At 45.3% G+C, this 24,312-nt stretch overlaps 1 protein-coding gene across 15 annotated transcripts in view; it reads right to left on the bottom strand.

Moving 5' to 3' along the window:
- Positions 1-24,312, bottom strand: part of LOC127040693 (beta-1,4 N-acetylgalactosaminyltransferase 2-like) — a 136,153-nt gene that overhangs the window by 95,628 nt on the left and 16,213 nt on the right. For all 15 annotated transcript variants that reach the window (XR_007771518.1, XR_007771519.1, XR_007771525.1 and 12 more), the window contains exons 4-12: positions 22,180-22,264; positions 21,048-21,262; positions 10,416-10,592; positions 5,935-6,072; positions 4,551-4,657; positions 3,650-3,687; positions 1,978-2,158; positions 975-1,061; positions 110-297 (exon numbers count right to left, since the gene is read on the bottom strand). Coding sequence is in view for 3 of the 15 variants with exons in the window: in XM_050935201.1 (XP_050791158.1) it covers positions 110-297; positions 975-1,061; positions 1,978-2,158; positions 3,650-3,687; positions 4,551-4,657; positions 5,935-6,072; positions 10,416-10,591 (915 nt within the window). In the remaining 12 variants the exon portion in view is untranslated. The remainder of the gene's footprint in view (positions 1-109; positions 298-974; positions 1,062-1,977; positions 2,159-3,649; positions 3,688-4,550; positions 4,658-5,934; positions 6,073-10,415; positions 10,593-21,047; positions 21,263-22,179; positions 22,265-24,312) is intronic.

The following is a 24,312-nucleotide window of genomic DNA, read 5'->3' as shown; positions in this document are numbered from 1 at the left end:
GTTATTTAGGATGTGGCCTCTAACCAATGAAAAAGCCTGCATGTCACAGAAGGATGGAGGGCCTAGGCTGAGACCTGGCTACATAACCAGTCCTGTGCAAGTGTTAGACCTTTCCAAAAGGCATGATGTAATGCTCAACGTTCTCTTCGATGATCTTCTCCGGGACTTCACTGTCATCAGCGACGATGATTTTTATGTCAGGGTAGTACTGTCGGATGCTCTTGATGAGGAACCGAAGTTTGTGATAGCGCAAGAAAGTCTTCGTCGTGATAGTCACCAGGGAGCTGATCTTCCTCTCTGTAACCGTAAACGGGGAAGTGACAAAGGCTGGTAACATTTTACTGCAGTTCTTTGCTTTTACTCACCATTCCTGAAAGATCTTACCTGCAGGAGGAAGGTGGGCACGTGGTTAGTAGAGCAAACTAGATCACAACTGCTGGGTTCTCTTCCTAGCACTGTCACAGACCATGGGGAAGAGCAACAGCGCTAGGTCAGCAATAGTTGGACTCTGAACAAATCATCCTAAGTTTCCCTATCTGTAAAAGGGAGGGAGGGATCTGAGGTGTCTCATGGGTTAGCTAATGTTTGTGAAGTGCACCGAGATCCTCAAATGGAAGGCAGTACACTAAGCATTGTCGAAGCCAATCCAAGGTTTTTCCGGAATTAGAATGTTTAAAAAGGTCCGTTCATTCAGGGCTTTTCAGTGGACAAAGCTTTGGAAGAACCTAAGTATGATGCTGATGTATTTAGCCCTTGTCAATTACATACGTTTTTGAATGGAGAGGCATCAGGAGACCAGAAACAGACTTTAGAAGCCCAGCGTCAGGCCTAAAAGAGTAACTAACTTCTACCACAGTAAAGTCTGGAGTAAGGATTTACCATCAGCCATTGTCAGCTTGCTGGAGCCACTCCTTGACACCCTCCTTAAAAGGGCAAAAGGCGTTTCCTAGAGGGAGGCACTCTGGAGCACTTACCTGCTCCAGGATCAATCAGCTTTGGAAGGCTGGGCTGTCGGATGATCACAGGAAACTGAGCGACATGATCTCTGCTCTTGAAACTCACTTGGAAAACAAGGAAAGCAGAACAGGAAAGTTGCATCACTCATAAGTCTTCTAGTATTCTGGAGATCTTTGATGATGTAGTGGAAACCTCCAAGTAAGAACCTTGATTGGAAATCCATTTGTTCCCTGGCAATGTTTTAGGCTGGAATAGATAAAAGTGGGCTGTCTAATTTTAATAGTGTTAAATGACCTTCCAGCCTTGGTGATGGAAAATGGAGATGTGGGAAGCCTAGAAAGAGTTCTTTGAAAGACCTTCTTCCACTAACTCAAAGAACTGGATAATTATTTTTTTTTGCCAAGTACCAGGAATTCTCTTGCCTTGGCAGTCTTGCTTCACCTCATGTGCAATTTGAAGCCAAAGACTGAAGCCCTGATTCATGAGGAAGCAGGGCACTGAAGGAGGCTTCAGCTTCCTGAGGATGGTGACTGACCTCACCAATCTCTGCCAAAACTTTGAAAGAGACAGCTACGGAAGATGGCAGCATCCTGCATCTATATCTCTGCTCATGCGGTGTTAAATAATGGGTCTTTCAGAAAGATTCCTGCTGGGAGGTAAAGTTAGGCCACGGCTACACTGGCACTTTACAGCGCTGCAACTTTCGCGCTCAGGGGTGTGAAAAAACACTCCCCGAGCGCTGCAAGATACAGCGCTGTAAAGGCCAGTGTAATCAGTGCTGCAGCGCTGGGAGCGCGGCTCCCAGCACTGCAAGCTACACCCGTAAGGGATGTGGTTTACGTGCAGCGCAGGGAGAGCTCTCTCCCAGCGCTGGCGCTCCGACTACACTCACACTTTTGAAATTTCAAGTGTAGCCATACCCTTAGTTTAGCAGATGCTTAAAAGTGGCCTAGTAACACCAGAGAAACTGATGGCAAACTGCCAAGGATGGGATGAAGAAATTGTCCAGTCGATACTCACTCATATCTACTGCAGAGAGCTGGTAGACCACACTGGTGTATGTGACATGCCTAAGGATGAAATTCAGCAGCTCCACATCTGAGGTCAAGATGAGCAGCTCTTTCTTGCCCCGTCCTCTCACAACATCATCAGAGACATCAGCAAGCGTATTGAGGGTTCCCAGCGATGCTCGCAGGATCACCTGCGTTAGGTGCCGGGGGGCACGGAGGTGGAAATCTTAGGCGTCATGGTAAAAATCACAAGTCTTCCCCTCTCCTCTCTCACTGATCTGGGTGGATCATATGGCTGCCTCTTTAAGAACAGTCTTATTTAAAAGGGAAAGAAGAGAGATCTTACCCCACCACTATCCTCACCCCTGTGAAGGTCAATAAAACAGACACCCCCCGCCCCCAATGTACGAGGTGGTTCTCTGTGGCTTCAGAAAAAGTTTTAAAATAAAATGTTGAACATGCTTTTAAAATTTGAACTGGGTGTGGAGAAAAAAAAATGTCTCGATTGTGTGAGGGACTAGCCCATGAAGTGGAACATTAGATCTGTGAGATTATAAAGAATTCTTTTCTTAGCTAGGCAGAGCAATGTGGGCACAGGAGACCTACATTCAATTCCTGGCTCTGGTAATCTCAGAGTCTCTCTCTCTCTGCTCCTCTATTTTCCTTCCTTGGTGTCTACGAAAGCTTGCTGAGGCAGTGACTGTTGTACAAAGGGCTGGTCTCCACTTCAATTTTTACCACCATAGCTATATCAGTTAAGGAGGTGATTTTTTTGTTGTTGTTGCTGACATAGTTATGGTTTCAAGGTACCTTATATTGGTGGAGCTGAAATACCCTGTATTGCCAGAAGCACTTTTATAACAGTATAACTGCATCTGCATTAGGGAGAGTTGCTGCTTTCACCATGCCAGCATAGAGAGCTAAAACTTGAAGTCCACATGACAGACTTCTTCCGGTCTTCCTGTGTCAGCCAGGGGTGTGAAAAGCTGTGATCCCTGACCGACAGAGCTATGCCAGCAAAAGCCTCTAGCACAGAAGCAGTTATACCATAGCATGCCTGACTTTGTCATACAGCTTGTTTTGCTCAGGCGTACGAGATCAGTTATACCAGTAATATCAGAGACATGGCCTGAGTGTAGACCAGCCCTATGTATTTGTATAGTGCCTGGCACACTGGGGCCCTGATCTTCGTAAGATCTCTAAGGATTTGTCTATGTCTACACTGCAGCTGGGAAGATGCCTCCTAGCCCAGGCTGACGGACTCATGTTAGCTTCCCTCGAGCTAGCGCACTAAAGGAAGCAGTGTGGCATGTTGTGGCATGCGTGGCAGCTCAGGCAGGCTTCCCGAGTCCAAGCCTGCCTGTCCCCCACTCACTCAGGTCGACGCTCAGATGGCTAGCCTGAGCCACCATCTATCCTGCAATGTCCACACTGCTTCTTTTAGCACCCTAACTCCAGTAAAGCTAGTGTGAGTCTCTATCTGGGATGGGAGTGTAGACATACCCTAATGATACTATACTCCTACAAGGGTGGGAAATCAAGCCCACCTTGGTAATAGAAGGAAAACCTCATGAGAAATGTAAAACTAATGCCCCTTTCATTCAGAGAGATCTCAAAGCATGTTACGCACTTGCCAAGGTAACCCTGAACTACAAATTTCCCTGCAACATCCTGAAAGATACCTGGTACTTTTCTTCAGTCACTCCATGCAAACCAAGCCCTTGAAGAACAAAGGGAAACATATGTAAGGGACAGTAAGTAACAAGTCTAAAACCAACGTTTTGACTCAAGCGATTATTGTTCCCTTACAAGACTCCTGTCAGCCCATCTGAAATGGGATCACAGAGCTGGATCCAAATAGAACATCAGCTCTTCTCTATGCATTTTTCCACTTCAATTTTATCCTGGAAGAAATCTACAATGTCAGCAGTATTTTTGCATTGGGGTAACTCTAAAGATTTAGGGCTAGATTTTCAACAAGCGTAAGCCAGGGAAGTCAATGGAGCGACACTGATTTACACAGCTAGAGAGCCAGCCTTTAGGTTTCCACCACTCCCTACACCTTATAAAAGCCAAAGATCAATAATTTTGCCAGATTCCAACATCTGAAGCAATTAAAATCAGTGGGGAGATGAATTTAAAACCAACTACCACAGAGCTCTTCAGGAAAGCATTTTGCATTCAGATGGAAGAGCTGATCTGCGCTCTGATGATAAATGAGTCGAGAGAGATTTATTCTGAAATGCAGATGGGATCTTCACTGTTTCAGCCCTTTTCATAATTGTTTTTTAAAATGCTTTGTATACAAAGTGTCATGTGGTTATTATTCAAAGAACCCATCCCAGACATTTTGTGCACTTTACTGGAAGGGAATCAGATCTCTGGGTGTCAGGGAATGGATTTTGAATTCAGCAATTTTATACGAAGGGTTGGGTCTTCAGAGTAAGCCAAAGCCAATACAGGTGCAAAGGAGAACAAAGCTCCTCTATTGCATATAGAGTGTATGTACAAGAGACAAGGTCTTAGACTCTACTGGAAGTTGAGCCCATGAGCAGGCTATGAAAAGGCACAGAACAAGTATACCTGGAATCATAATCGTGTGTAGCGGCATCACCTCTACTCCTTGAATAGGATAGCTTAATGGCATGTTTGGTTTGGCTATTATTAAATCTTGAGTCATCGAAGGGTATCTGGAACAAATGCGAGTAGAACAGGGTCAGCGTTGGGAGGATAAGGGATTGTGAAAATTGTGTTACTCACTCAAACTGTGTTTTAGTGTTTCTTCTTTCTTCCCACATCCCCTATTTGTCTCTTCTGTCTTATCTGTTGGATGCCTGCAGCTGGAATTTCGAAAGACACTGTCTCCCACTGGAGCACCAAATGAAGCAACCAGATTTTCAGGAGAATGTCTGAAAAATTTCTCTCGTACTTCTTCTACCTCAATACAACCCAACCCCAAGGCTTCAGCTCATGAGACTTTTCCACATGAATTTAGTGCCAGGGAAAGATACAGGCTTGACAGGTCGAGAGACAGGAGTGTCCCTAGACACAAACTGAGTACAGCCCAGGCAATGACAATGCAAGCTTCCTCCCCGTCTAACTTCTAGTGTTTCTCTGTCCTGACATAAGCCAATCACCTTTAGTCAGAGGGAAGTTCTGTCTCCAGGACCCATAGTGGGCCATGGGCAACTGCATTTTGCTATGTAAACGGAACAGCCCACCACTTTATACACAGTGGCTGAGATTTTATGTAACCTGCTGGCAAGATGTTTGGTTGCAACAACAGTGACTTCAGGCTTTTCCAGAAGATTAAATGGGCATTTTAGTGGTTGAAGTTTTATACCCATTTGTGTGGCTTCACAAAGACAATGGGTATATTAGCTACTAATAATCCTCCCTAGAGTCCATGCCCTAGTGCTTAGCTGTTGCCTTTATTTTTCCTTTGACATTTTTTTAATGTTTTGTAAGTTTAGTTTCTTGGCTCTCATCTGTTCTTTACAGCACAGACGCTTCTTTGACAGTGCCACCCTTTGCGTAAGTTTTCTAGCTGGCTACCTCCAAGAGGAACCTTACTGTCAAAGCTGTAAGTACTCTGGTATTACAGAATCCCTCTCTCTAGAAGGTGAGTATTGCAGTCCTTAGTAAAGTCAGCCCTTCAAAAGCATACAGTGCTCCAGAGGGGATGGCTGCCGTGAACTCAATGTAAGGCTACACAAAAGGACAGTAAGAAGCAGCAACAATCCCTGAACTCTGTCAGCCAGTCCCCCACCGTGTTAGTCTGATATAGTCATACTCAGTGAATTTCAGAGCATTTGTGGATGTCAGTAGACATAGAACTGGACTCAACAAGATACTAGGAGATGCACTGACAGGGAAAAGGGCTAATAGGTGCATCCTCAGTGTGACAGCAGTAGAGGTCAATGGGTGACCAGGAATGAACAAGTCTGCAGAGAAGGAGCCAATTTACCTTTTCTGATAGTGCTCAAACTCCTTCTGTCGCCTCTCTTTAATTGAGGCAAGGTCTTTCTTATCGATATAATCTTCCATCTGGTAGACATGCACATGGTCGGCTTTGGCGCACTCACACTGATTCTTTGGAGCTAACCTGAATAGAAAGAAAAAACCAGAAGGCTCAGCTCCTGCAAGGACACTGGGAGAATCTGCTGTTTTGTGACCCTCTTAAAAGAATATGCATATGGCCAAGCTTGGTGGGTTAGTCCCATATCTATACGGGGCGTGTCTATATATATTAATGATATGGGTCTAACTCACCAACCATGGACATGAAACCCATGTTTCAAATGCACACTGGTAATGTTCTGATCTCAGCTGGATGCTACCTTCCCAGCACTGAGGGATGTTCAGCTCTGGCAGGGAACATCGTGACTTAGCCAGAGCTAAGACGCGAATAGGATCCCCTCCTGCCTTGGCAGGTGAATGTCGCTTCCTTTGTAAGAAAGTTGGGTTGGACTGTAGGACATTCGGGTCAGATTTTCAGCTGGTGTAACTGCACAGAGCCACTGACGCCAGCTGAGAAACTGGTCCTTTATTACATATAGAGCCCAATAAAGCTGTAGCTCAAGGTAAGGGCCCATAGCAGGATACTGGTGCAGAAGTACCTAATTTGCCCCTGCCCAGTCAGCTCCAATCGGGGGAAACAGATTGGGGCTGATGGAAAAGGCCTGATGCTGGCCTGAGGATTGGCACCACCTGCTGGCCTGACAAGCCAAGAGCTATAAAAGGCTGGGAGGGAAACAGACGGTGGGGGGCAGCCAGGGAAAAGTCAGTCAGTCCATTGGGGTGGGGGAGCTGGAGGCCTCCTAGCTAAAGGTTGACTCTGCCTGTAAGGGAAGTAACAAAACCTATAAAGCTGTATATAGATGGACACTGGTGGTGGGACAACGATAAGTAAATAAAGACCCGAGTTCTGCACAACCCTGAAGCCTCTCCGAGCCTTATTGGGGAGGGCAAGAGGGCCCCAGGAAGGGGGGCAGGTCGTGAACCCTGTTATAGGTCCATAAAACAACAAACAAAACAACCCCCCGCCCCCACCCACTCCATCATTCTTAATACCAGAGCCAACTTTTGGGATAGAGAACCAGTGGCCATGCCTCACCTCTCCTTCCCAGTTTGAAAAGGAGAACCCTATAAAATACTGAACTGGGAGTCAGGAAATCCAGATTCTATTCCTAGATCTTCCACAGACTCTCTGTGATCTGAGAAAAGTCACCTAATCTCTCTCACTGGATGCCTTCTCCCCATGTGGAAGGGAGCAATATTGCAAGATTCCACTCCCTGGTGAAGAAGAGAGTTTCTGGTAATGACAGACTGGGGCCATCTTCCCAGATGCCAGGAAGGGTGACCACCACCCTCCTATCCAGCATGCAGAAGGAATAGGGACAGAACACAAGGAGGAGGGAAGCTACAAACCTACTTAAAATCCAGAAGAGAGAGAGAGAGAGAAAGGGCCCCCTCTTTGATCCTATAAGCGGGGTCAGGTCAAATGCAATCCCTACCAGCCCAAACAGCAAAACACGCAACCACATGGACATGTGCCTCAGGGATTACTGGAAAACGACATAATCCGTAATACACTTGATAGAGATTGTGAGACACCCGGCTTCATTGTCTCCCTGCAAGAACGGGTGTCAAGGAACAAAAAATCCAAGCAAGTTGTTAGCAATAAAGCTAACAAGCAAGTCGCCCAGCTGCCTCTTTTCCATTGTCAGAGGTGAACATTGACAACAGGGGAACTACACGTACTTGGGTTTGCATGGAGGGGCTGGTGTCTGAGCTTCCTCTTGCTGGGAACAGATCTATTATTTGCAGGTCCCTTGGCTGGCAGATTTGATAGCCCTTAGGGAGCTCTCAGAGTCCACTGAGAAGTTGCAAGACCAGCTTTGTTGGTTAGAGGTGAGCAAGTTGACCCTCAGCAATAAATATCTGATCTACGGCTGACTCCACAGCCTACTTCTTCTTCCGCCACCCCCTCCCAGATATTGTAACCTGCCTCCCATTCTACTCCCTACGACCCCCAGAACCCTCCTGCTACACCACATCCCCATACAAGCACTGTGCACTACACGACTCAAGGAAGGGAGACTGATATCTCAGGTGGGCTCAAACTTCAGTCCTCCCTCCTGGAGTCGTGTAGTAATTTTTGTTGTCAGAAGGGGGTCACAGTGCAATGAAGTTTGAGAATCCCTGTACTAGACCACACTGCCCCTGACTAATAGATTTCTGTGAGGAGGCTGTAGCTCTGTTTTCAAATTGCTTGTGAAATAAAGAGCCAGCACTTCAGGCTCATTTTCAGGAATGAAGTCAGAGTTTAAAGCCAGACAGGATCACGAGATCATCTAGTCCAGGGGTCGGCAACCTATGGCACTCATGCCAAAGGCGGCACGCAAGCTGATTTTCAGTGGCACTCTGCTGCCGGCCTGGGGTTCCTTCCACAGGCTGCCAGCCAGACGAGGTCCCGGCCACCAGCCCTGCTCAGCCCGCTGCTGGCCTAGATGAACGGAACCCCGGGCTGGCAGCGGGTTGAGCGGAGCCAGCGGCGGGGACCCGGATGGCAGGGGCCGGCAGCCAGAACCCCAGACTGACAGCAGGCTGCCAGCCCCGCTCAGCCCGCTGCCAGTCTGGGGTTCCCTCCATCGGCCCCTGTAAATATATTACAAGCATGCAAAACCTTAAAATTACAGTGAATAAGCAAAGACTTGGCACACCACTTCTGAAAGGTTGCCGACCCCTGATCTAGCCTGACCTATGTATCACAAGACACTAAACACCACTCGGCCACCCCCACCCCAACATCCAGAATTAGACCAAAGTATCATAGCCCTCAGGAAGCTAAACTAGTGTGTGCCACAGGCAGAGAACAGGAAAAAACAAAGTGAATGGGAGGGATCAATTTGTCCCATTATCTTTTATTATTCATTTGTCTTGGGACCATTAGGTGTTGTGTGAAAACAAAGATGCAGCTGAGCCACTGTGGTAGAGAGAGAGCAGCTTCTATTTTGCAAAACAATAACAGGGAGGAGAAAGAAAGTTAATTTGAATCCCATTTCTACCTAGCTATTTTTGCATCAATCATGAAGGGTCTACTTAAAATCATGGAGAAATCCCACATTTTTTGCAGGTTGGTCACGGCATAAATAGCAAATTTCATGGATGTGTTACACATCTGCAAAATTTGCTATTTATGCCACGAACCACCCACAACAAATGTGGGATTTCTCTGCAGTGTTTCTCAAATTGGGTTTCTCAAACCCTAAAGGGGGTTGCAAGCCTATCGGTGTGGGGGATCCCAGTATTGCCACCCCTACTTCTGAGCTGCTGCTGGCAATGGTGCTTGCCTTCTGAGCTGGGTGCCCGGCCAGTAACTGCTGCTCTCCAATCTGTCTTCAGAGCTGGGTGGCAGGAGACCAGATTTCACGGTCTGTGACATGATTTTCACAGCTGCAAATTTGGTAGACCTCTAATTATCATGAACAATGACCATGAGGAAAGCAGCACTTAGGCACTGATTCTTCAGTTACTGAGCCAGCAAAACTCTGATGAAACATTATTTTCCTCTCCTAACGGTTTATAGCATACTTCCTTTTTGTTCAAAAGAGACACTCTTCTGCACCACCATAGCATTTAGGCATCAAAGCTACAAAAGCTCCTAAAGTAACATCTGCACTGCAAAAGACGACCTGTGGCTGCGAATCCCAGAGCCCAGGTTGACAGATTTGGGCTAATGCTACAGGGCTAAAAACAACAGTGTAGACATGCCTGCTCAGGCTGGAGCTTGGGCTCTGAGACCCACCCTCACTGGATTTCAGAGCCCAGTGGAAATGTCTCTACAGCTATTTTTAGCCCCATAGTGCTAGCCTGAATCTGTAGACCTGGGCTGTGAGACTTGCTCCTGCTGGGTTTGGGTTGTTGGGTTCTTTTTGTTTGTTTGTTGCTGCGTAGATGTACCCTGAGTGGCTTAAGTCCCATTGAAAGTCAATGGGATTTAAGCACTTTTGAAAGTTTTCCCCCCATTACAGTTCTAATTGCTGTGATTAACTAGATAGATCCAAAGGAATCCTCCTCCTCGTCCCTGTGAACAAAATTTGCTATTTCCTCAAGTTTGTTAGTCAACTTTATTTGCAGAATTATTTTTTGCAAATAATTTTGGTCTGTAGCTTGTTCGTAACCAATTTATAAGGAGCATCTAACAAGCCAGACGTTTCCATTAATCTCAAAGATCCTGTGAATTTTTATCCTTGGATCAGATGAAATAGGCAACTAGTGCAAACCATCAGAATCCCAAACCTAAAATTAACTTTCTGCAATATGGGCATTAACAGCTGAAGCAAATTTAACAATTCAAACAAACATTAGCAACATTTGGCAGTATTTGCACAAATCTAGCTACTAAGAGCAATTGAAGCAGTAAACATCAGCAAGGGAACTTACCAAATTCCATTGTAGGTAAACAAGGACTTGTATTTTTCTGGTGACAGAAGTTTCATGTCAGACTGAGCCTTTGAAATCTCTCCCTTGATCTGATTCACATCTGTCCACCACCAGTCTAAGACCACCAAAATCACACTGACTATACACAAGAGCAGGATACAGAAGTAGTATTTCATACTGCATTAAAGAGGTGAAAGGAAGATTTCAGTAAGCAATGACGCAGCATTTAAAAGCTTTTAGCTGTGTGGCTGCATTTCTAAACTTTAACACATTTCAGCTTGGGTTTTAATCCCTTCCACCCACACCCAGCAGATCTGAGTCTCCTCTTCATGTTCAGAAGAGTTTTCTACCAAACAAAATGAAAAGGCCTCATGCCTTGATTATACTTAGGAAAGGCTGACTACACTTGCTGGGAAGCTGCTTATATCAATTATAGGACAGTTGTTCAGACAGAAACTTATGAACTTGAGACAAAAACAGTTGTATTTTATTGTGGTTTTTCTCTGAACTTTTTTAGGGTACTATTAAACCAGCCAGCCCTGTGTCCTTTAGGGCATGACTAGTAAAGAATGTACATGTTGACTAGTTGCAATTGTTGGCTAAGAATGGATATTATTAAGACAGATCTTATTAGTTCTTCTAGTACATCCCTGCTGCTACTTTCATTCCCCCACCCACCAAATGCCTCTCCTAGAATCCACACCGAGGTTCTGCTAACCCATTTGGACTGTGATCCAAGGGAAAGGTGTGCTGGACTCAGAGCAAGAACATCCTGAATTATAGGCCACTTCCTCCAGACACCACAGTTAATATTTCTACCATTCACAACCTTTATTATTCCCCCAAAGACTACATTAAGATGGAGCAAATGGCGAGAGTACATGTCAGTAATTCCAGGTTAAATACGTTATAGAGATGCTGTAAATATATTAAAAATATCCCAAACAAACAACTCTCCTCCAAGTATTATAAACCCAGGAAATTCAGAGTAAATACTTTTTGGATTTCTTTTAAATATGTAGCCATAATCATGAATTTGTTGTTTTATAGCACTTGGTATTTTGCATAAATTACAACATCCCTATAAGGTATTTAATGCAGAATTGTTGATATGTACTCAGTCTTCATGCTGTTTTGTTTGGGAATGATCTTATTGTTTTCAAGTTAAAAATGTAATGCATGAACACTAAACACAACATTAGCAGGCCATACTTCATATCTTCACGCTATTAGAAAAATCAACTTGCAGATTTTAAAAAATGATTTAGCTTTTATGGCTGCTTCCCACCCACCCCCATCCACACACACTTTAGAATGCCACAAAGCAACCAGAATGCACATCCCTCCCCACTGCCCTGTTTTGTGGGTAGAACTGGTGCAACAGTAGCTTTTGGAAAAAAGTGGTAACTATCAGGGCTGATGGGGAGGGGAGCCGGTACAAATTACCCGGGCCTGGTGGTCTGGAAGGGGGCCCAGGGCCCGGCTTCCCCGCCTCTCGTCAGCCCTGTTTAGCCAGTCCACCCTTGTTGGGGGGTCCGAAAAAATTTTTCACCAGAGCCCGAACCCGCTCTCAGCGGCCCTGATAACTATACACACACACACACTTCATGATTTTCAGAAAGAAACGCATGAAAAATTGCCCCCTTTCAAAATGGCTGAGCTACATTGCCTTATGGAAGATAGTGGCTGAGATATACCAATCTCCTAGAACTGGAAGGGACCTCCAAAGGTCATTGAGTCCAGCCCCCTGCCTTCACTAGCAGGACCAAGTACTGATTTTGCCCCAGATCCTTAAGTGGCCCCCTCAAGGATTGAACTCATAACCCTGGGTTTAGCAGGCCATTGCTCAAACCACTGAGCTATCCCTCCAGGAAGATAGTGGCTGCAAGGTGTGTACCCTAATCTTCGAGTCCCTTCCAAGCACTTCCCTGTGAAAGATATCCAGCCCCTGACACAAGCTACTCACAGAAATCCTGGATCCTCTGCCTCCACGGAAGCAGTGTGCCTCAGTTAACTAGTTTTACCTTAAACCATCACTCCTACAAACCATACAGCACTTGTGAGCACTTCTAACAAAACCACTTTTATTTAAGAAAGAATAAAGATTTAAGTAGAAACAAGAAAGGATGGTGGAAACAAATGGTTACAACACAAAACAAAAGCATAAGAAGTGAACCTGGGTCTACACCCAAAGTTCGGTCAGTTGCAGAACTGGATAGCTTCACAAGAACCAGGATCCAATTTTTCATAAGAACATCCCTGCTTTCCTCAATGAATGGATGCAGAAGGTCTGTCCCTCCTCTCTGTTATACTGAAATAGTCTTGTTCCTATTCATAGATATAACCAAATGGAGGTTCGCCCTAATATTCCTTTTTTACCTTCAAGAGGTTTTGATTGTTTGCAGTTGTGTTTGGTGGTTTGCCACTCCTTTCCAATTTCTCACACAAGCATTTCCCCAAGCCCCATGGTTTTGTCACTGTTCAAATAATAGCTAGTAGAGAAATATGAAGATAACTATGTTTTAACTACAAAAGGAACAGGAGTACTTGTGACACCTTTGAGACTAACAAATTTATTTCAGCATAAGCTTTCTTCGGATGCATAGCTGTAGCCCACGAAAACTTATGCTGAAATAAATTTGTTAGTCTCTAAGGTGCCACAAGTCCTCCTATTCTTTTTGCGGATACAGACTAACACGGCTGCTACTCTGAAACCTATGTTTTAACTGTACTGTACGTGGGTCCAGCAACATTTTCCCCCTCCTTTCTCCTGTGCAGTCTTCCCTAAAAGGAGCTTTGACTCTTTCACTATTAATGGTAAATATGCCCAATGGCCTGTGATGGGACACTAGATAGGGTGGGATGTGAGTTAGTACAGAGAATTCTTTCCTGGATGTCTGGCCTACATGCTCAGGGGTCAGCAACCTTTCAGAAGTGCGGTGCCGAGTCTTCATTTATTCACTCTGATTTAAGGTTTTGAGTACCAGTAATACATTTTAATGTTTTTAGAAGGTCTCTTTCTCTAAGTCTATAATATATAACTAAACTATTGTTGTATGTAAAGTAAATAAGGTTTTTAAAATGTTTAAGAAGCTTCATTTAAAATTAAATTAAAATGCAGAGCCCCCTGAACTGGTGGCCAGGACCTGGGCAGTGTGAGTACCACTGAAAATCAGCATGCATGCTGCCTTTGGCACACATGCCATAGGTTGCCTACCCCTGTTTTAGCTGATTGGGAAGGAATTTTCCTCCAGGGCAGATTGGCAGAGGCCCTGGCGTTTTTTTTGCCTTCTTCTGCAGTGTGGAACATGGATCACTTGCTGGAAGATTCTCTGCACCTTGAAGGTCTTTAAACCACAAGGTGAGGACTTCAACAGAATATTGGTGTTGGAAGGGAGGTCATCCTGTCCAACTTGCTTGCTCAAAGCAGGACCAATCCCCAGACATATTTTTACCCTAGTTCCCAAAGTGGCCCCCTCAAGGATTGAACTCACAACCCAAGGTTTAGCTGGCAAATGCTCAAACCACTGAGCTATCAGCTCAGACATAAGTCAGGGGTTTGTTACAGGAATGGGTGGGTGAGCTTCTGTGGCCTGCATTGTACAGGAGGTCAGACTAGGAGATCATAATGGTCCCTTCTGACCTTAAAGTCTATGAGTCTATGTTGAGCTGTGGTATTCATTGCACAGAAAGAGTGCCTGCCAACAGTTGTGCAACAAACATGATGTGTATTTAATAACTTGCTCTCTGCCTATCATGAAAATACTGAAGCCACAAAGTGGGGTTGCTCAGAATTTGAAAGGGATGGGGGCAGTGATGAGTTGCCAAAAACTTAACAACATCTTCCCTACTGGGTCTTCAGCAGCACGTCCCTCACTCACTCCAGATCTTTGGCAGCACTTTGGCAGTGGGTCCTTTGGTGCCGAAGACCCAGGGCAAGTGAAGGATTCGCCGCCAAAGTTCCACCGAAGACTCAGAGCACCGCCTGGTGAGTACAAGCCCCACGTGTGTTTTTTTTTTAAGTCATCCCTGCCAGAGCCCCGCACTTCCTAAAGCCGGTCCTGCACATCGAGGTTGCAAAATTGTATCGGGGGCTGGGTAGGGAAGGTTGTGCCTCCCAAAACAGCCTGCCCGTCCCATCCAAACCCAACCCACGTCCTGCCCCCGACTGCCCCCCTCAGAACTCACAACCCATCAACTCCCCCTGCTCCTTGTCCCCTGACCATCCCCTCCAGAGACCCCTCCACCCTAACTGCCCACCTCCTACCCAGCTTGTCCTGCTCTCTGTCCCAACTGCCCTTACCCCATCCACCAACACCCCCGACAGACCTCCCAGAACTCCCACGCCTACCCAACCCCCCTGTTCCCCCTCCTCTGACCACTCCCCCAGAACTTCCATCCCCTCCAACCGCTCCCTGCCCCTTATCCAACCCCTCCTCTCAACCCCGGCCTGGCCCCCTTACCGTGCTGCTCAGGGCAGCGTGTATGGATGCAGCGCGACCCGCTGCAGCTTGAGCCCCACCCCCTTACCTTGCCACTCAAAGCGGCAGGAGCTGCAGAGCTGCCCAGGAGCAGTACAGAGCGCTGGCACCGCGGCACACTGAGGCTCTGCGATAGGGGGGAAGGCAGAGGAGAGGCTAGAGGAACCTCCCCAGTAGGGAGCTCATGCAGGCCGGACATGACGGTCCCGCGGGCTGGAGTTTGCCCACCCCTTTAACAACCAGTTCTAAACCGGCTTCTAAATTTAACAACCAGTTCGCACGAACTGGCTCCAGCTCACCACTGGGTAGCGGGAGAAAGAGTCTAACCAAACTTCTCCTTGGATGCATGATTTAGACACTTGGGTTTGAACATTTGGGCCCATCATTTAAACAAACCACGCTATGAACACTGGTGGACTAAAAAACACATACCTAAATAATCTATAACAATCACTTCTAAATAAGCTCATTTAAGACGGAAGCACCCTCTGCTCCACTTTTTGAGCTTTAAGCTCATCAGTTTACCAGTGGCAATGAGATTCCTAAACTTAAGGAGGAATGGATTTTTCACATAATCAGGACTCAAAAGGAGGAAATCCAGCCCCACAAAACCTATTCCAGGACCTAGCCTGACATTAGCAATACCACCGTGGCTTATTTAAATTGACCCAAGAAAGGAAATGGCACTTATACAAACAGCACAGTGTGATGGGAAAGTCCAGCTAGACTTGGAATGCTGCCCATCATGAAGGGCCCCATCCTGCAAGAACACGTACGCAGGGAAGAGCCATTTCACTCACACAAGCTACTCCCCATTACTTCTGTAGTATTTTTGAGTAAGTAAGTTACTCACTTGCCTACGTGTTTGCAGAATCAAGTCTTAACAGAGAAGTGAGTTCATTATAGGGTTTGTGTTCACTGAACAATTAACTCAAGTTCTGTTCACACACAAACCCCCTAAACCGGGGCCAGCTCCGGGCACCAGCTCAGCAAGCAGGTGCTTGGGGCGGCCAAAGGGAAGGGGCGGCGTGTCAGGCAATTTGGCGGCAGATCCCTTGGTCCCTCTCGGAGGGAAGGACTGGCCGCCAAATTGCCGCCAAAGAAGAAAGTGGTGCGGCGGAACAGCCGCCGATCGCAGGGTTTTTTTGTTTTGTTTTGCCACTTAGGGCAGCAAAAACCCTGAAGCCGGCCCTGCCCTGAACTCCAAGTAGGGGTGCTTTTAGCTCAAGTTAGCTGGCCCATCAGGTGTATAGACGGTCAGCTGTTAACACAATTGCTCTGTGCTAGGGTGGCCACTCACACATTCCCAGAATAAAGGACACTCTGGTACTTCTGGGAATGGTGTGGGCCCGCCCCCGCCAGCATGATCTCCCACGCCTGGTGTGTACAAGCTCATGCTGCACAGAGGACGCCATTGTGAGAACACGCCGTTCCACTCACACAGACAGAGGTGGAACAGCACATTCTTCAAAATGGTGTCGCTCACCTCATACTGGACAAAACCAAGTCTGGTTTTGTCTCAGTACCAGCCGGGGGACAAATCACCCCAAAAGAGGACTGTCTGGTTTAAAACTGGAGGAATGGCCTTCCTACACAGGGCTGCTCACCCGAGCCATTTTGCAGTGTGGCACTTTCCCTTGAGCCAGGCTAACTCGATAGGAGCAACTTGAGTTCACCTAGCAATGACGATGTTGTAACCATAAATGGTCTTTGTTTGTTTTCCTTTCAGTTTGTCATGTACAGAACAGTTAGAGGAAACATTTGTGGGTTTTGTTTTTTTTAAAGTTCCCATTAAAAACTTTTTAAATACACATCATGGAAATATTTTTTGGGTTTAGGCATTGTAAAAGACATTTTCCCTTTTGTTTTATATATCATTTTACTTAAGGTCAAATTGTATTGTGAAGGACAAAATTCAAAAGAAAACAATAACTCTGAAAAAAAATTACTATTTGTACTCTTACATCCTCAAGTCACTTTGGATCCTAGTCACAGAAAAGGCAACTACCAGATATTTGTAAAAAGCCAGATCACGCAAGAACAGGGAGATTACAAAAATTCTGGTATTTTTAAACAAACCAAACAAATTAATTCTGCCTCACCATCCCTTTTTAAATGATTACCTGGAAGAATAAAATTCCAGAAACTAAACAAGGAAGATGATAAAATAAAACAAAACAAAAGACATTCAAAACTAAAACAAAACTGGGGCTCAGTCCTGTAAACATTTAATAATTGTGAACATTATGCCTGGTATTGGTATTGCCTGCTTTACTGGAGCATACCAAGATCTCTTGCTTTTTGGCTGGTGGTAGGAGGAAGATTGTAAAGAAAGCATTACATGCCTGTGCAATTATTGCACTTGGTATTTAAGACAATCTCCTCTCCAAAACTAAAAATTGTTAGCCTTTTAGCTATACGATTAATCTTGAAACCCCTTATTCGTTAAAGTAGTTCCTTATGATTTTATTAAAGTTAATATGGCTACTCACCTGATTAGAGGTCATTTGTAAAGCACCACAAGTCTTACAACGGTATGCAAAGTTTTGGGATAAGCGAATACAACCACCTGCAAGTACAATGATTCAACAGAAAAGCATTGACATGAAGTGGGGGGAGGGGTCTTATTACTATTAGGGCATGGAAGCTCATAAAGTGAGGTGTATTTTTGAGAACACTTTACATTCAAGTCTTTTTGTTGGCAGAAATACAGGTAATCAGGGAATACAAGATTATTTCTGCATTTACTCTTCTCGATCAACAGGGAAGACAGACGTTTAAATGTATCTATGATTGCGGCCTTCCTGGGATTTATTGGGTTCCTTCACATTGAGCTCCTCTTCTCTATTTTTAGTACCTTTTATTCTGAGGCCTTATGGTCATTTTTCTTTTTGGGACAAGGAAATGGCTCTGCTTAAACACTGAAGCAGCAGTTGATTCTTCTTCCCTCTGACCCCCACATCATCCAATATAGCTATGAGATGTGTGCGCTTTTTTAGATGTTTTAAATATACTTAATGATGATTATAGCATATTCAAAAAGCATCAAGTTGGTTTAATTTACACACCTTTTCTTAACGCTCATAAGGCATCATTAAGACCCTGTATAAAGACTCCCATCATTCTTTGAAGTCAGGGTCAAAATTTAGACAGTTGTTTCATTATCCTATTTAATCATTAAATACACAGCAGTTTCCTCCTATAAATTCCCCCTTTAGCACCAACTTTGCTGTTGTTACATGTTTTAATATAACCTTCCCACCCCATCTGTCTAGGAAATGAATGACAATTATTTAAATGTATCTTAATGGATGAGGCTCTCTCATCGTTTAGCTTTTTACACTAAGATTCTAGTATATTTATTTTAAAAGCATCAACAGACAAATTGGTTTAATTTACAAAGAGTTTTATTAAAATTAGCCATCGACCCAGCTATAGCGAGAGGAGAGAGACATGCACTGACTGGTGACAGATTTCAGAGTGGTAGCTGTGCTAGTCTGTATTAGCAAAAACAGGAGGAGTCCTTGTGGCACCTTACAGACTAACAAATTTATTTGGCCATAAGCTTTCATGGGCTAAAACCCACTTCATAAGATGTATAGCCCATGAAAGCTTATGCTCAAATAAATTTGTTAGTCTGTAAGGTGCTACAAGGACTCCTCGTTGTTTATACACTGACGGGATCTCTACAACTTTGCTGACAGTTAAGCAGGAAGCCCCATTTCAACCACAACATTATAGCCTTTGCAAGTCAAAGGCCCATCCATACCCACACCAGCCCTCAGGCACAGGAAGCACCTTTACCAAGGGGGAGGGGGGGAGTGAAGTGTGTTTTGCCTGTTTGAGCAGACCAGGTTAGTTTTTAAGAAGAAAAAGAAAATGCTACTGCCATTTGTTTACAAGAAGAGCTGTTCTGCAGCCAAGGGGTTTCCTCTCCTGGCCAGTATCAAACACGAGAATCCCTGAGCTTCAATTCCAGGAAGGCTTTTCCCTTTACCCCCAGACAGGGCATAGTCATTTGCTTCTACTATAGCAGCAGTATCTTCATAACTCAATAGCCCAACTCAGTGTTTCCCAAACTTGGGGCGCCTCTTGTTCAGGGAAAGCCCCTGGCGGGCCGGGCTGGTTTGCTTACCTGTCGCGTCCGCAGGTTCGGCTGATCGCAGCTCCCACTGGCGTCCCAAGTTTGGGAACCACTGGCCCAGCTCAGTGAAACTGCGTTGGGTTTGCCTTTGCAGCGTTTCCCCCAGAAAATCTGAAGCCTGAACACAATGGGCAAAAATTGGAGACAACGCCCTTTCACTCGGTTATTCCACTAAAAAAACAAACAAAAAAAAAAAACACAGCACACACACAACAACAAGAAGCCACAATCAAACCTGCAGTAAGATCTCAGAATCCACTGGCAGCTGAATACCTTAGCTACATAGGAAGCCCAGGAATAAGGAGTGCTCCATTCACAGAACATGCTGATTCTAACCAACCAAACACCCCCGACGACCATGAGCTCCCCACAAGCAACCAATTGCACTAATCTAAGCTATATAGCAACCCTCCCAGAAACTCACACCCCTAGTACACAGGCACCCAATACCATCTTAGCTCCAGGTATTTAGTGTCTACAGCCCCACCCTGTTAACAAGTGCAATAGCTGCAGACCTACCTGAGAATCAAAGCATCAAACACATCTTTATCCTGAAGACACTAATAAACAAAACCACCTAAAAAGAGTTAGGGGAGAATATTTACCTGCTCTGTGGACGTTTTTTAAAAAGCAATTGCTTTAGCGTGGCATAAAACTAGAAACTCGGAACTGCTGCAAAGTCAAAGTTCGTGAAAAAACGTAAAATGCAATTCAATTATGTGTCGGTCTATTAAAATCAGGATAACAACAGACCTCACAACATCTAAGCCAAAAGGAGAAGCCTTGTCCATTTCAATATAGCCAGTGACAACCCAACAACGATACTGGAAATGTCCCCAATTCTGAGATTTTCAGCCAAACTACTCAAAACGTAAAAAGCTTTCTCTGGGAGGAATGGCTCAGCTGTACCATCACGCTATGCAAAATTCTCTCCATGAGAACAAATGCCTACTAGAAATATACTGCAAACAAACTATTGGTCAGCTTAGAAAGGACATAAATATTGATCTTTTTTTAAAAACAGCAGCAAACTAAGCAAAATAAATTTTATTTTGGAAAAGTAGAAAGGGAGAACACATACTGAACTGTATAGCTACAGCCCTCATAAGAAATGCAACCCAGAACACCAGTGCCAGAAAGAAACCACTGGATAAATACAATTCACCAGTAAAACAACTTCTTAAATTATTTTGAACAGTATAATCCAGCTCATCCTGCTATGCAAAGTCTGTGGGCCAATTTTAGCTAATAATTGCTCTGGTTTGGATCAAATCATAGCTGTCAGCACAGACAGTAGGAACCCTGCCTATAGCGGCTTGGTTTGGTTTTATTCTTTCAGCTAACAGTTATCTGCCACTGCCATATGAATCAGGGCAGTGTATACCCCCTCCACCCAAGATCACCTGCACCATGGAGAGGTTTTCATCACATGAAAGGCAGCATGGTCTATCAGGGAGGATACTGGAGAGGGAGTTAGGAGAGGTGGGTTCTGTTCCCAGCTCCACCACTGGCCTGCTGTGTGATCTTAAGCAAGTCCCTTCACCCCTCTGTGCCTCTATTTATTTACCCACCCATCCTTTGGTCTGGTTGGTCTTCTTAGACCAGCGGTTCTCAAACTGTGGGTCAGGACCCCAATTTAATGGGGTTGTCAGGACTGGCTTAGACTTGCTGGGGCCCAGGGCCGAAGCCAAAGTCCAAGTCCCACCACCCTGGGCCAATGCCAAAGCCCAAGAGCAAGTCTCGGGTTACAGGCCCCCTGCCCGGACCTGAAGCCCTTGGGCTTGGGATTGGGCTTTGGCTCCCCTGCCCGGGATGGTGGGGTTCAGGTTTTGGCTTTGGCTGGGCTCAGGCGGGATGAGGCTTCAGTCCTCATTCCCGGGGTAAAAAAAGTGGGATTTAAGTAGTTTCAAGTAATAACAGAACAAAGTAAGTTACCAAGCAAAATAAAACAAAACATACAAGTCTAAGCCTAAAACATTTAAGAAACGGAATACAGGTAAATCTCACCCTCAGATGTTCCAATAAGCTTCTTTCATTCACAGACTAGACTCCTTCCTAGTCTGGGCCCAATCCTTTCCCCGGTACAGGTCTTGTTAGTTCCAGCTCAGGCGGTAACTAGGGGATTTCTGATGACTGGCAACCCCCTTTGTTGTGTTCACCCCCTTTTATAGCTTTGGCACAAGATAGGAATCATTTGTTTCTCTGGATTTCCATCCCTCCTTCTACATGGAAAAGCACCAGGGTTAAGATGGATTCCAGTACCAGGTGACTGGATCACATGTCCTGTGAGACCCCTCCCAAGCCTCCATTCTTCCCAGCCTGACTCACAGGAACACAGGAAGGCTTACAAGTAAACAGAGCCATTTACAACCGATTGTCCTGGTCAGTGGGGGCCATCAAGCTTCTAAACCACCATTAATGGTCCACACTTTGCATAATTACAATAGGACCTCAGAGTTAACTTCATATTTCTAAAAAAAGAACAGAAGTACTTGCGGCACCTTAAAGACTAACAAATTTATTTGAGCTCAAATAAATTTGTTAGTCTCTAAGGTGCTGCAAGTACACCTGTTCTTTATGCGGATACAGACTAACACAGCTGCAACTCTGAAACTATTCATATTTCTAGTTTTAGATACAAGAATGATACATACATACAAATAGGATGAACACACTCAGTAGATTATAAGCTTTGTAATACTTTACAGGAGACCTTTTGCATAAAGCATATTCCAGTTACGTTATATTCACACTCCAAACATATTTTCATAAAGCATATGGAGTGCAACATCACAACTGGTACCCAGAAGTCACTTTCTACAGGACAGACCCAACAAGGAAAGTAACAGAACACCACCGGCCATCACATATAGCTCATAGCTAAAACCTCTCCATTGCATCAAGGGTCTACAATCTATCCTGGAAAATGATCCCCCACTCTCAGAGGCCTTGGGTGGCAGGCCAATCCTCGCTTAAAGACAGCCCCCAACCTGAAGCAAATACTCACCAGCAACTACACACAAGACAGAAACACTAACCCAGGAACCAATCTCTGTAACAAATGTCGTTAGTCTTGTGACTAGGAAGCTGCTGGGTGCCCCAACCCCCTAGGAACCCTACTTGTCCCAGCTGGGCTTACCTTGGGCTGCAGACCTGTGTAGCTTTTCTGGCTCCCCAGGCAGCCAACCTCTAGCAGATGGGAAAGGGGACTGCCAGCTCCATTCCTGTGAACAGAAGTCACAGCCTCATATCTACTTCCTGGATCAGAGAGCCAGGGGAGGGAGGCACCAGCCCAGGCCTTGACACCAGAGGGGAACCCCCTTCAATATTGCCAACCACCAGAGATAAAAAATCATGAGTTGGATCCTCCCCCTCAAAAAAATCATGAGATTGGCACCCCAAAAAAGCACACAATTTTAAAAACAGCATCAAACCAGGTCTTTTCAGTTGGTCTGTTTATTTTTAAGCCCCCTCTACTCTTCTGGCTGGGTGTGGTGCTTTCAGAAAAAAAGAAATTACCTAACGACCCACCTTGTCTCTCTGATGTGTACTGAGGAAGACTATACCTGTGCCCAGTGGCTGTGCCCACAGTAAGGGCTGCTTTTATTTTTATTTCCAACTGGCCCTTTGGCACCTGCCAAATGCTAATCTGTATTATTGCAGGGTATTGTGGGATGTAGCTTAGCATGAGTGAACAAAACTCAGGGAAAGGCATAGGCCAGTTTGGCTCTTATAACTGCCAGGCATTCTTACATTTTGGAAATGTAGAAAGAGAACACATACTGACCTGTATAGATACAGGCCTCGTAAGAAATGCAACCCAGAACACCAGTGCCAGAAAGAAATAATTGCTCTGGTTTGGATCAAATCACAGTTGTCAGCACAGACAGTAAGAACCTTGCCTACAGAGGTTTGGTTTGGTTTGATTGTTTCAGCTAACAGTTATCTGCCACTGCCATATTAATCAGAGCAGTGTATACTCCCTCCAGCCAAGCTCACCGGCACCATACAGAGGCCTTCATTACATGAAAGGCAACATGGTCTAGCACAGGAGTAGGCACAGGTGCCAAAGGCAGCACGTGAGCTGATTTTCAGTGGCACTCACACTGCCTGGGTCCTGGCCAGCAGTCCGGGGAGCTCTGCCATTTAATTTAATTGTAAATGAAGCTTCTAAAGCATTTTAAAAACCTTATTTACTTTACATACAACAATAGTTTAGTTATATATTATAGACTTATAGAAAGAGACCTTCTAAAAATGTTAAAATGTACCACTGGAATGTGAAAACTTAAATCAGAGTGAATAAACGAAGACTCGACACACCACTTCTGAAAGGTTGCTGACCCCTGGTCTAGCAGGGAGGATACTGGAGAGGGAGTCAGGAGAGGCGGGTTCTGTTCCCAGCTCCGTCACTGGCCTGCTGTGTGACCTTAAGCAAGTCCCTTCACCTCTCTGTGCCTCTATTTTTTTACCCACCCATCCTTTGGTCTGGTTGGTCTTCTTAGACCAGTGGTTCTCAAACTGTGGGTTCGGACCCCAAAGTGGGTCATGACCCCATTTTAATGGGGTTGCCAGAACTGGCTTAGACTTGCTGGGGCCCAGGGTCAAAGCCAAAGTCCGAGTCCCACCACCCTGGGCCGATGCCAAAGTCCAAGGTTACAGCCCCCCTGCCCAGGGCTCAGGGCCATCCTTAGGATTTATGGGGCCCCATGCAGTATTATTAAACTGGTGCCCCTATGCCCGACTTGCTCTTAGCAAGACAAACATAAGCTTACAATACTGGAAAACTTGCCACATGCACTTTATTAAAAACAGTTTAATTGTGCTGCCTTCCCCCCATCTCCTGCACTTCCTTCCCACCTGTGTCCCCAAACCCATCCTGCACTGCCAGTGTGCCCCACTACATTTCCCCCTTGCCCACTACCCCACGGCCCCTTATGCCCAGCAACCCCCATGCCCAGTGGCTCCTCACCCAGAGATCACCACCACAGATTCCTATGCCCAGCGATCTCCCACCCACAGACCTCCCTCACTGTTATGTAAACCCTCTGCTCAAATGCGATTGTAAGATCTGTAACTTGCAGCATTAAGTTCTGCAACGTTTTTCCAGACTTTGTAACTTCAGTTATTGTTAACATAGCCTTTTAAGTTTTGTAACCTTTGCAAGCTCTGTAACCTTTTCAAGTTATCACTTGTATGAACTTCCAAACTGTGTAATATCCCATTACACAATCAGACAGCTTGTGAACAAGGGAGTGTGTGGGGAAGATTC

Source organism: Gopherus flavomarginatus, chromosome 25, assembly GCF_025201925.1.
Source record: "Gopherus flavomarginatus isolate rGopFla2 chromosome 25, rGopFla2.mat.asm, whole genome shotgun sequence".
In the NCBI taxonomy this organism is placed as follows: domain Eukaryota; kingdom Metazoa; phylum Chordata; order Testudines; family Testudinidae; genus Gopherus; species Gopherus flavomarginatus.
Note: the sequence above shows the minus strand (reverse complement) of the source record. Positions and strands in the feature narration are given on the sequence as shown.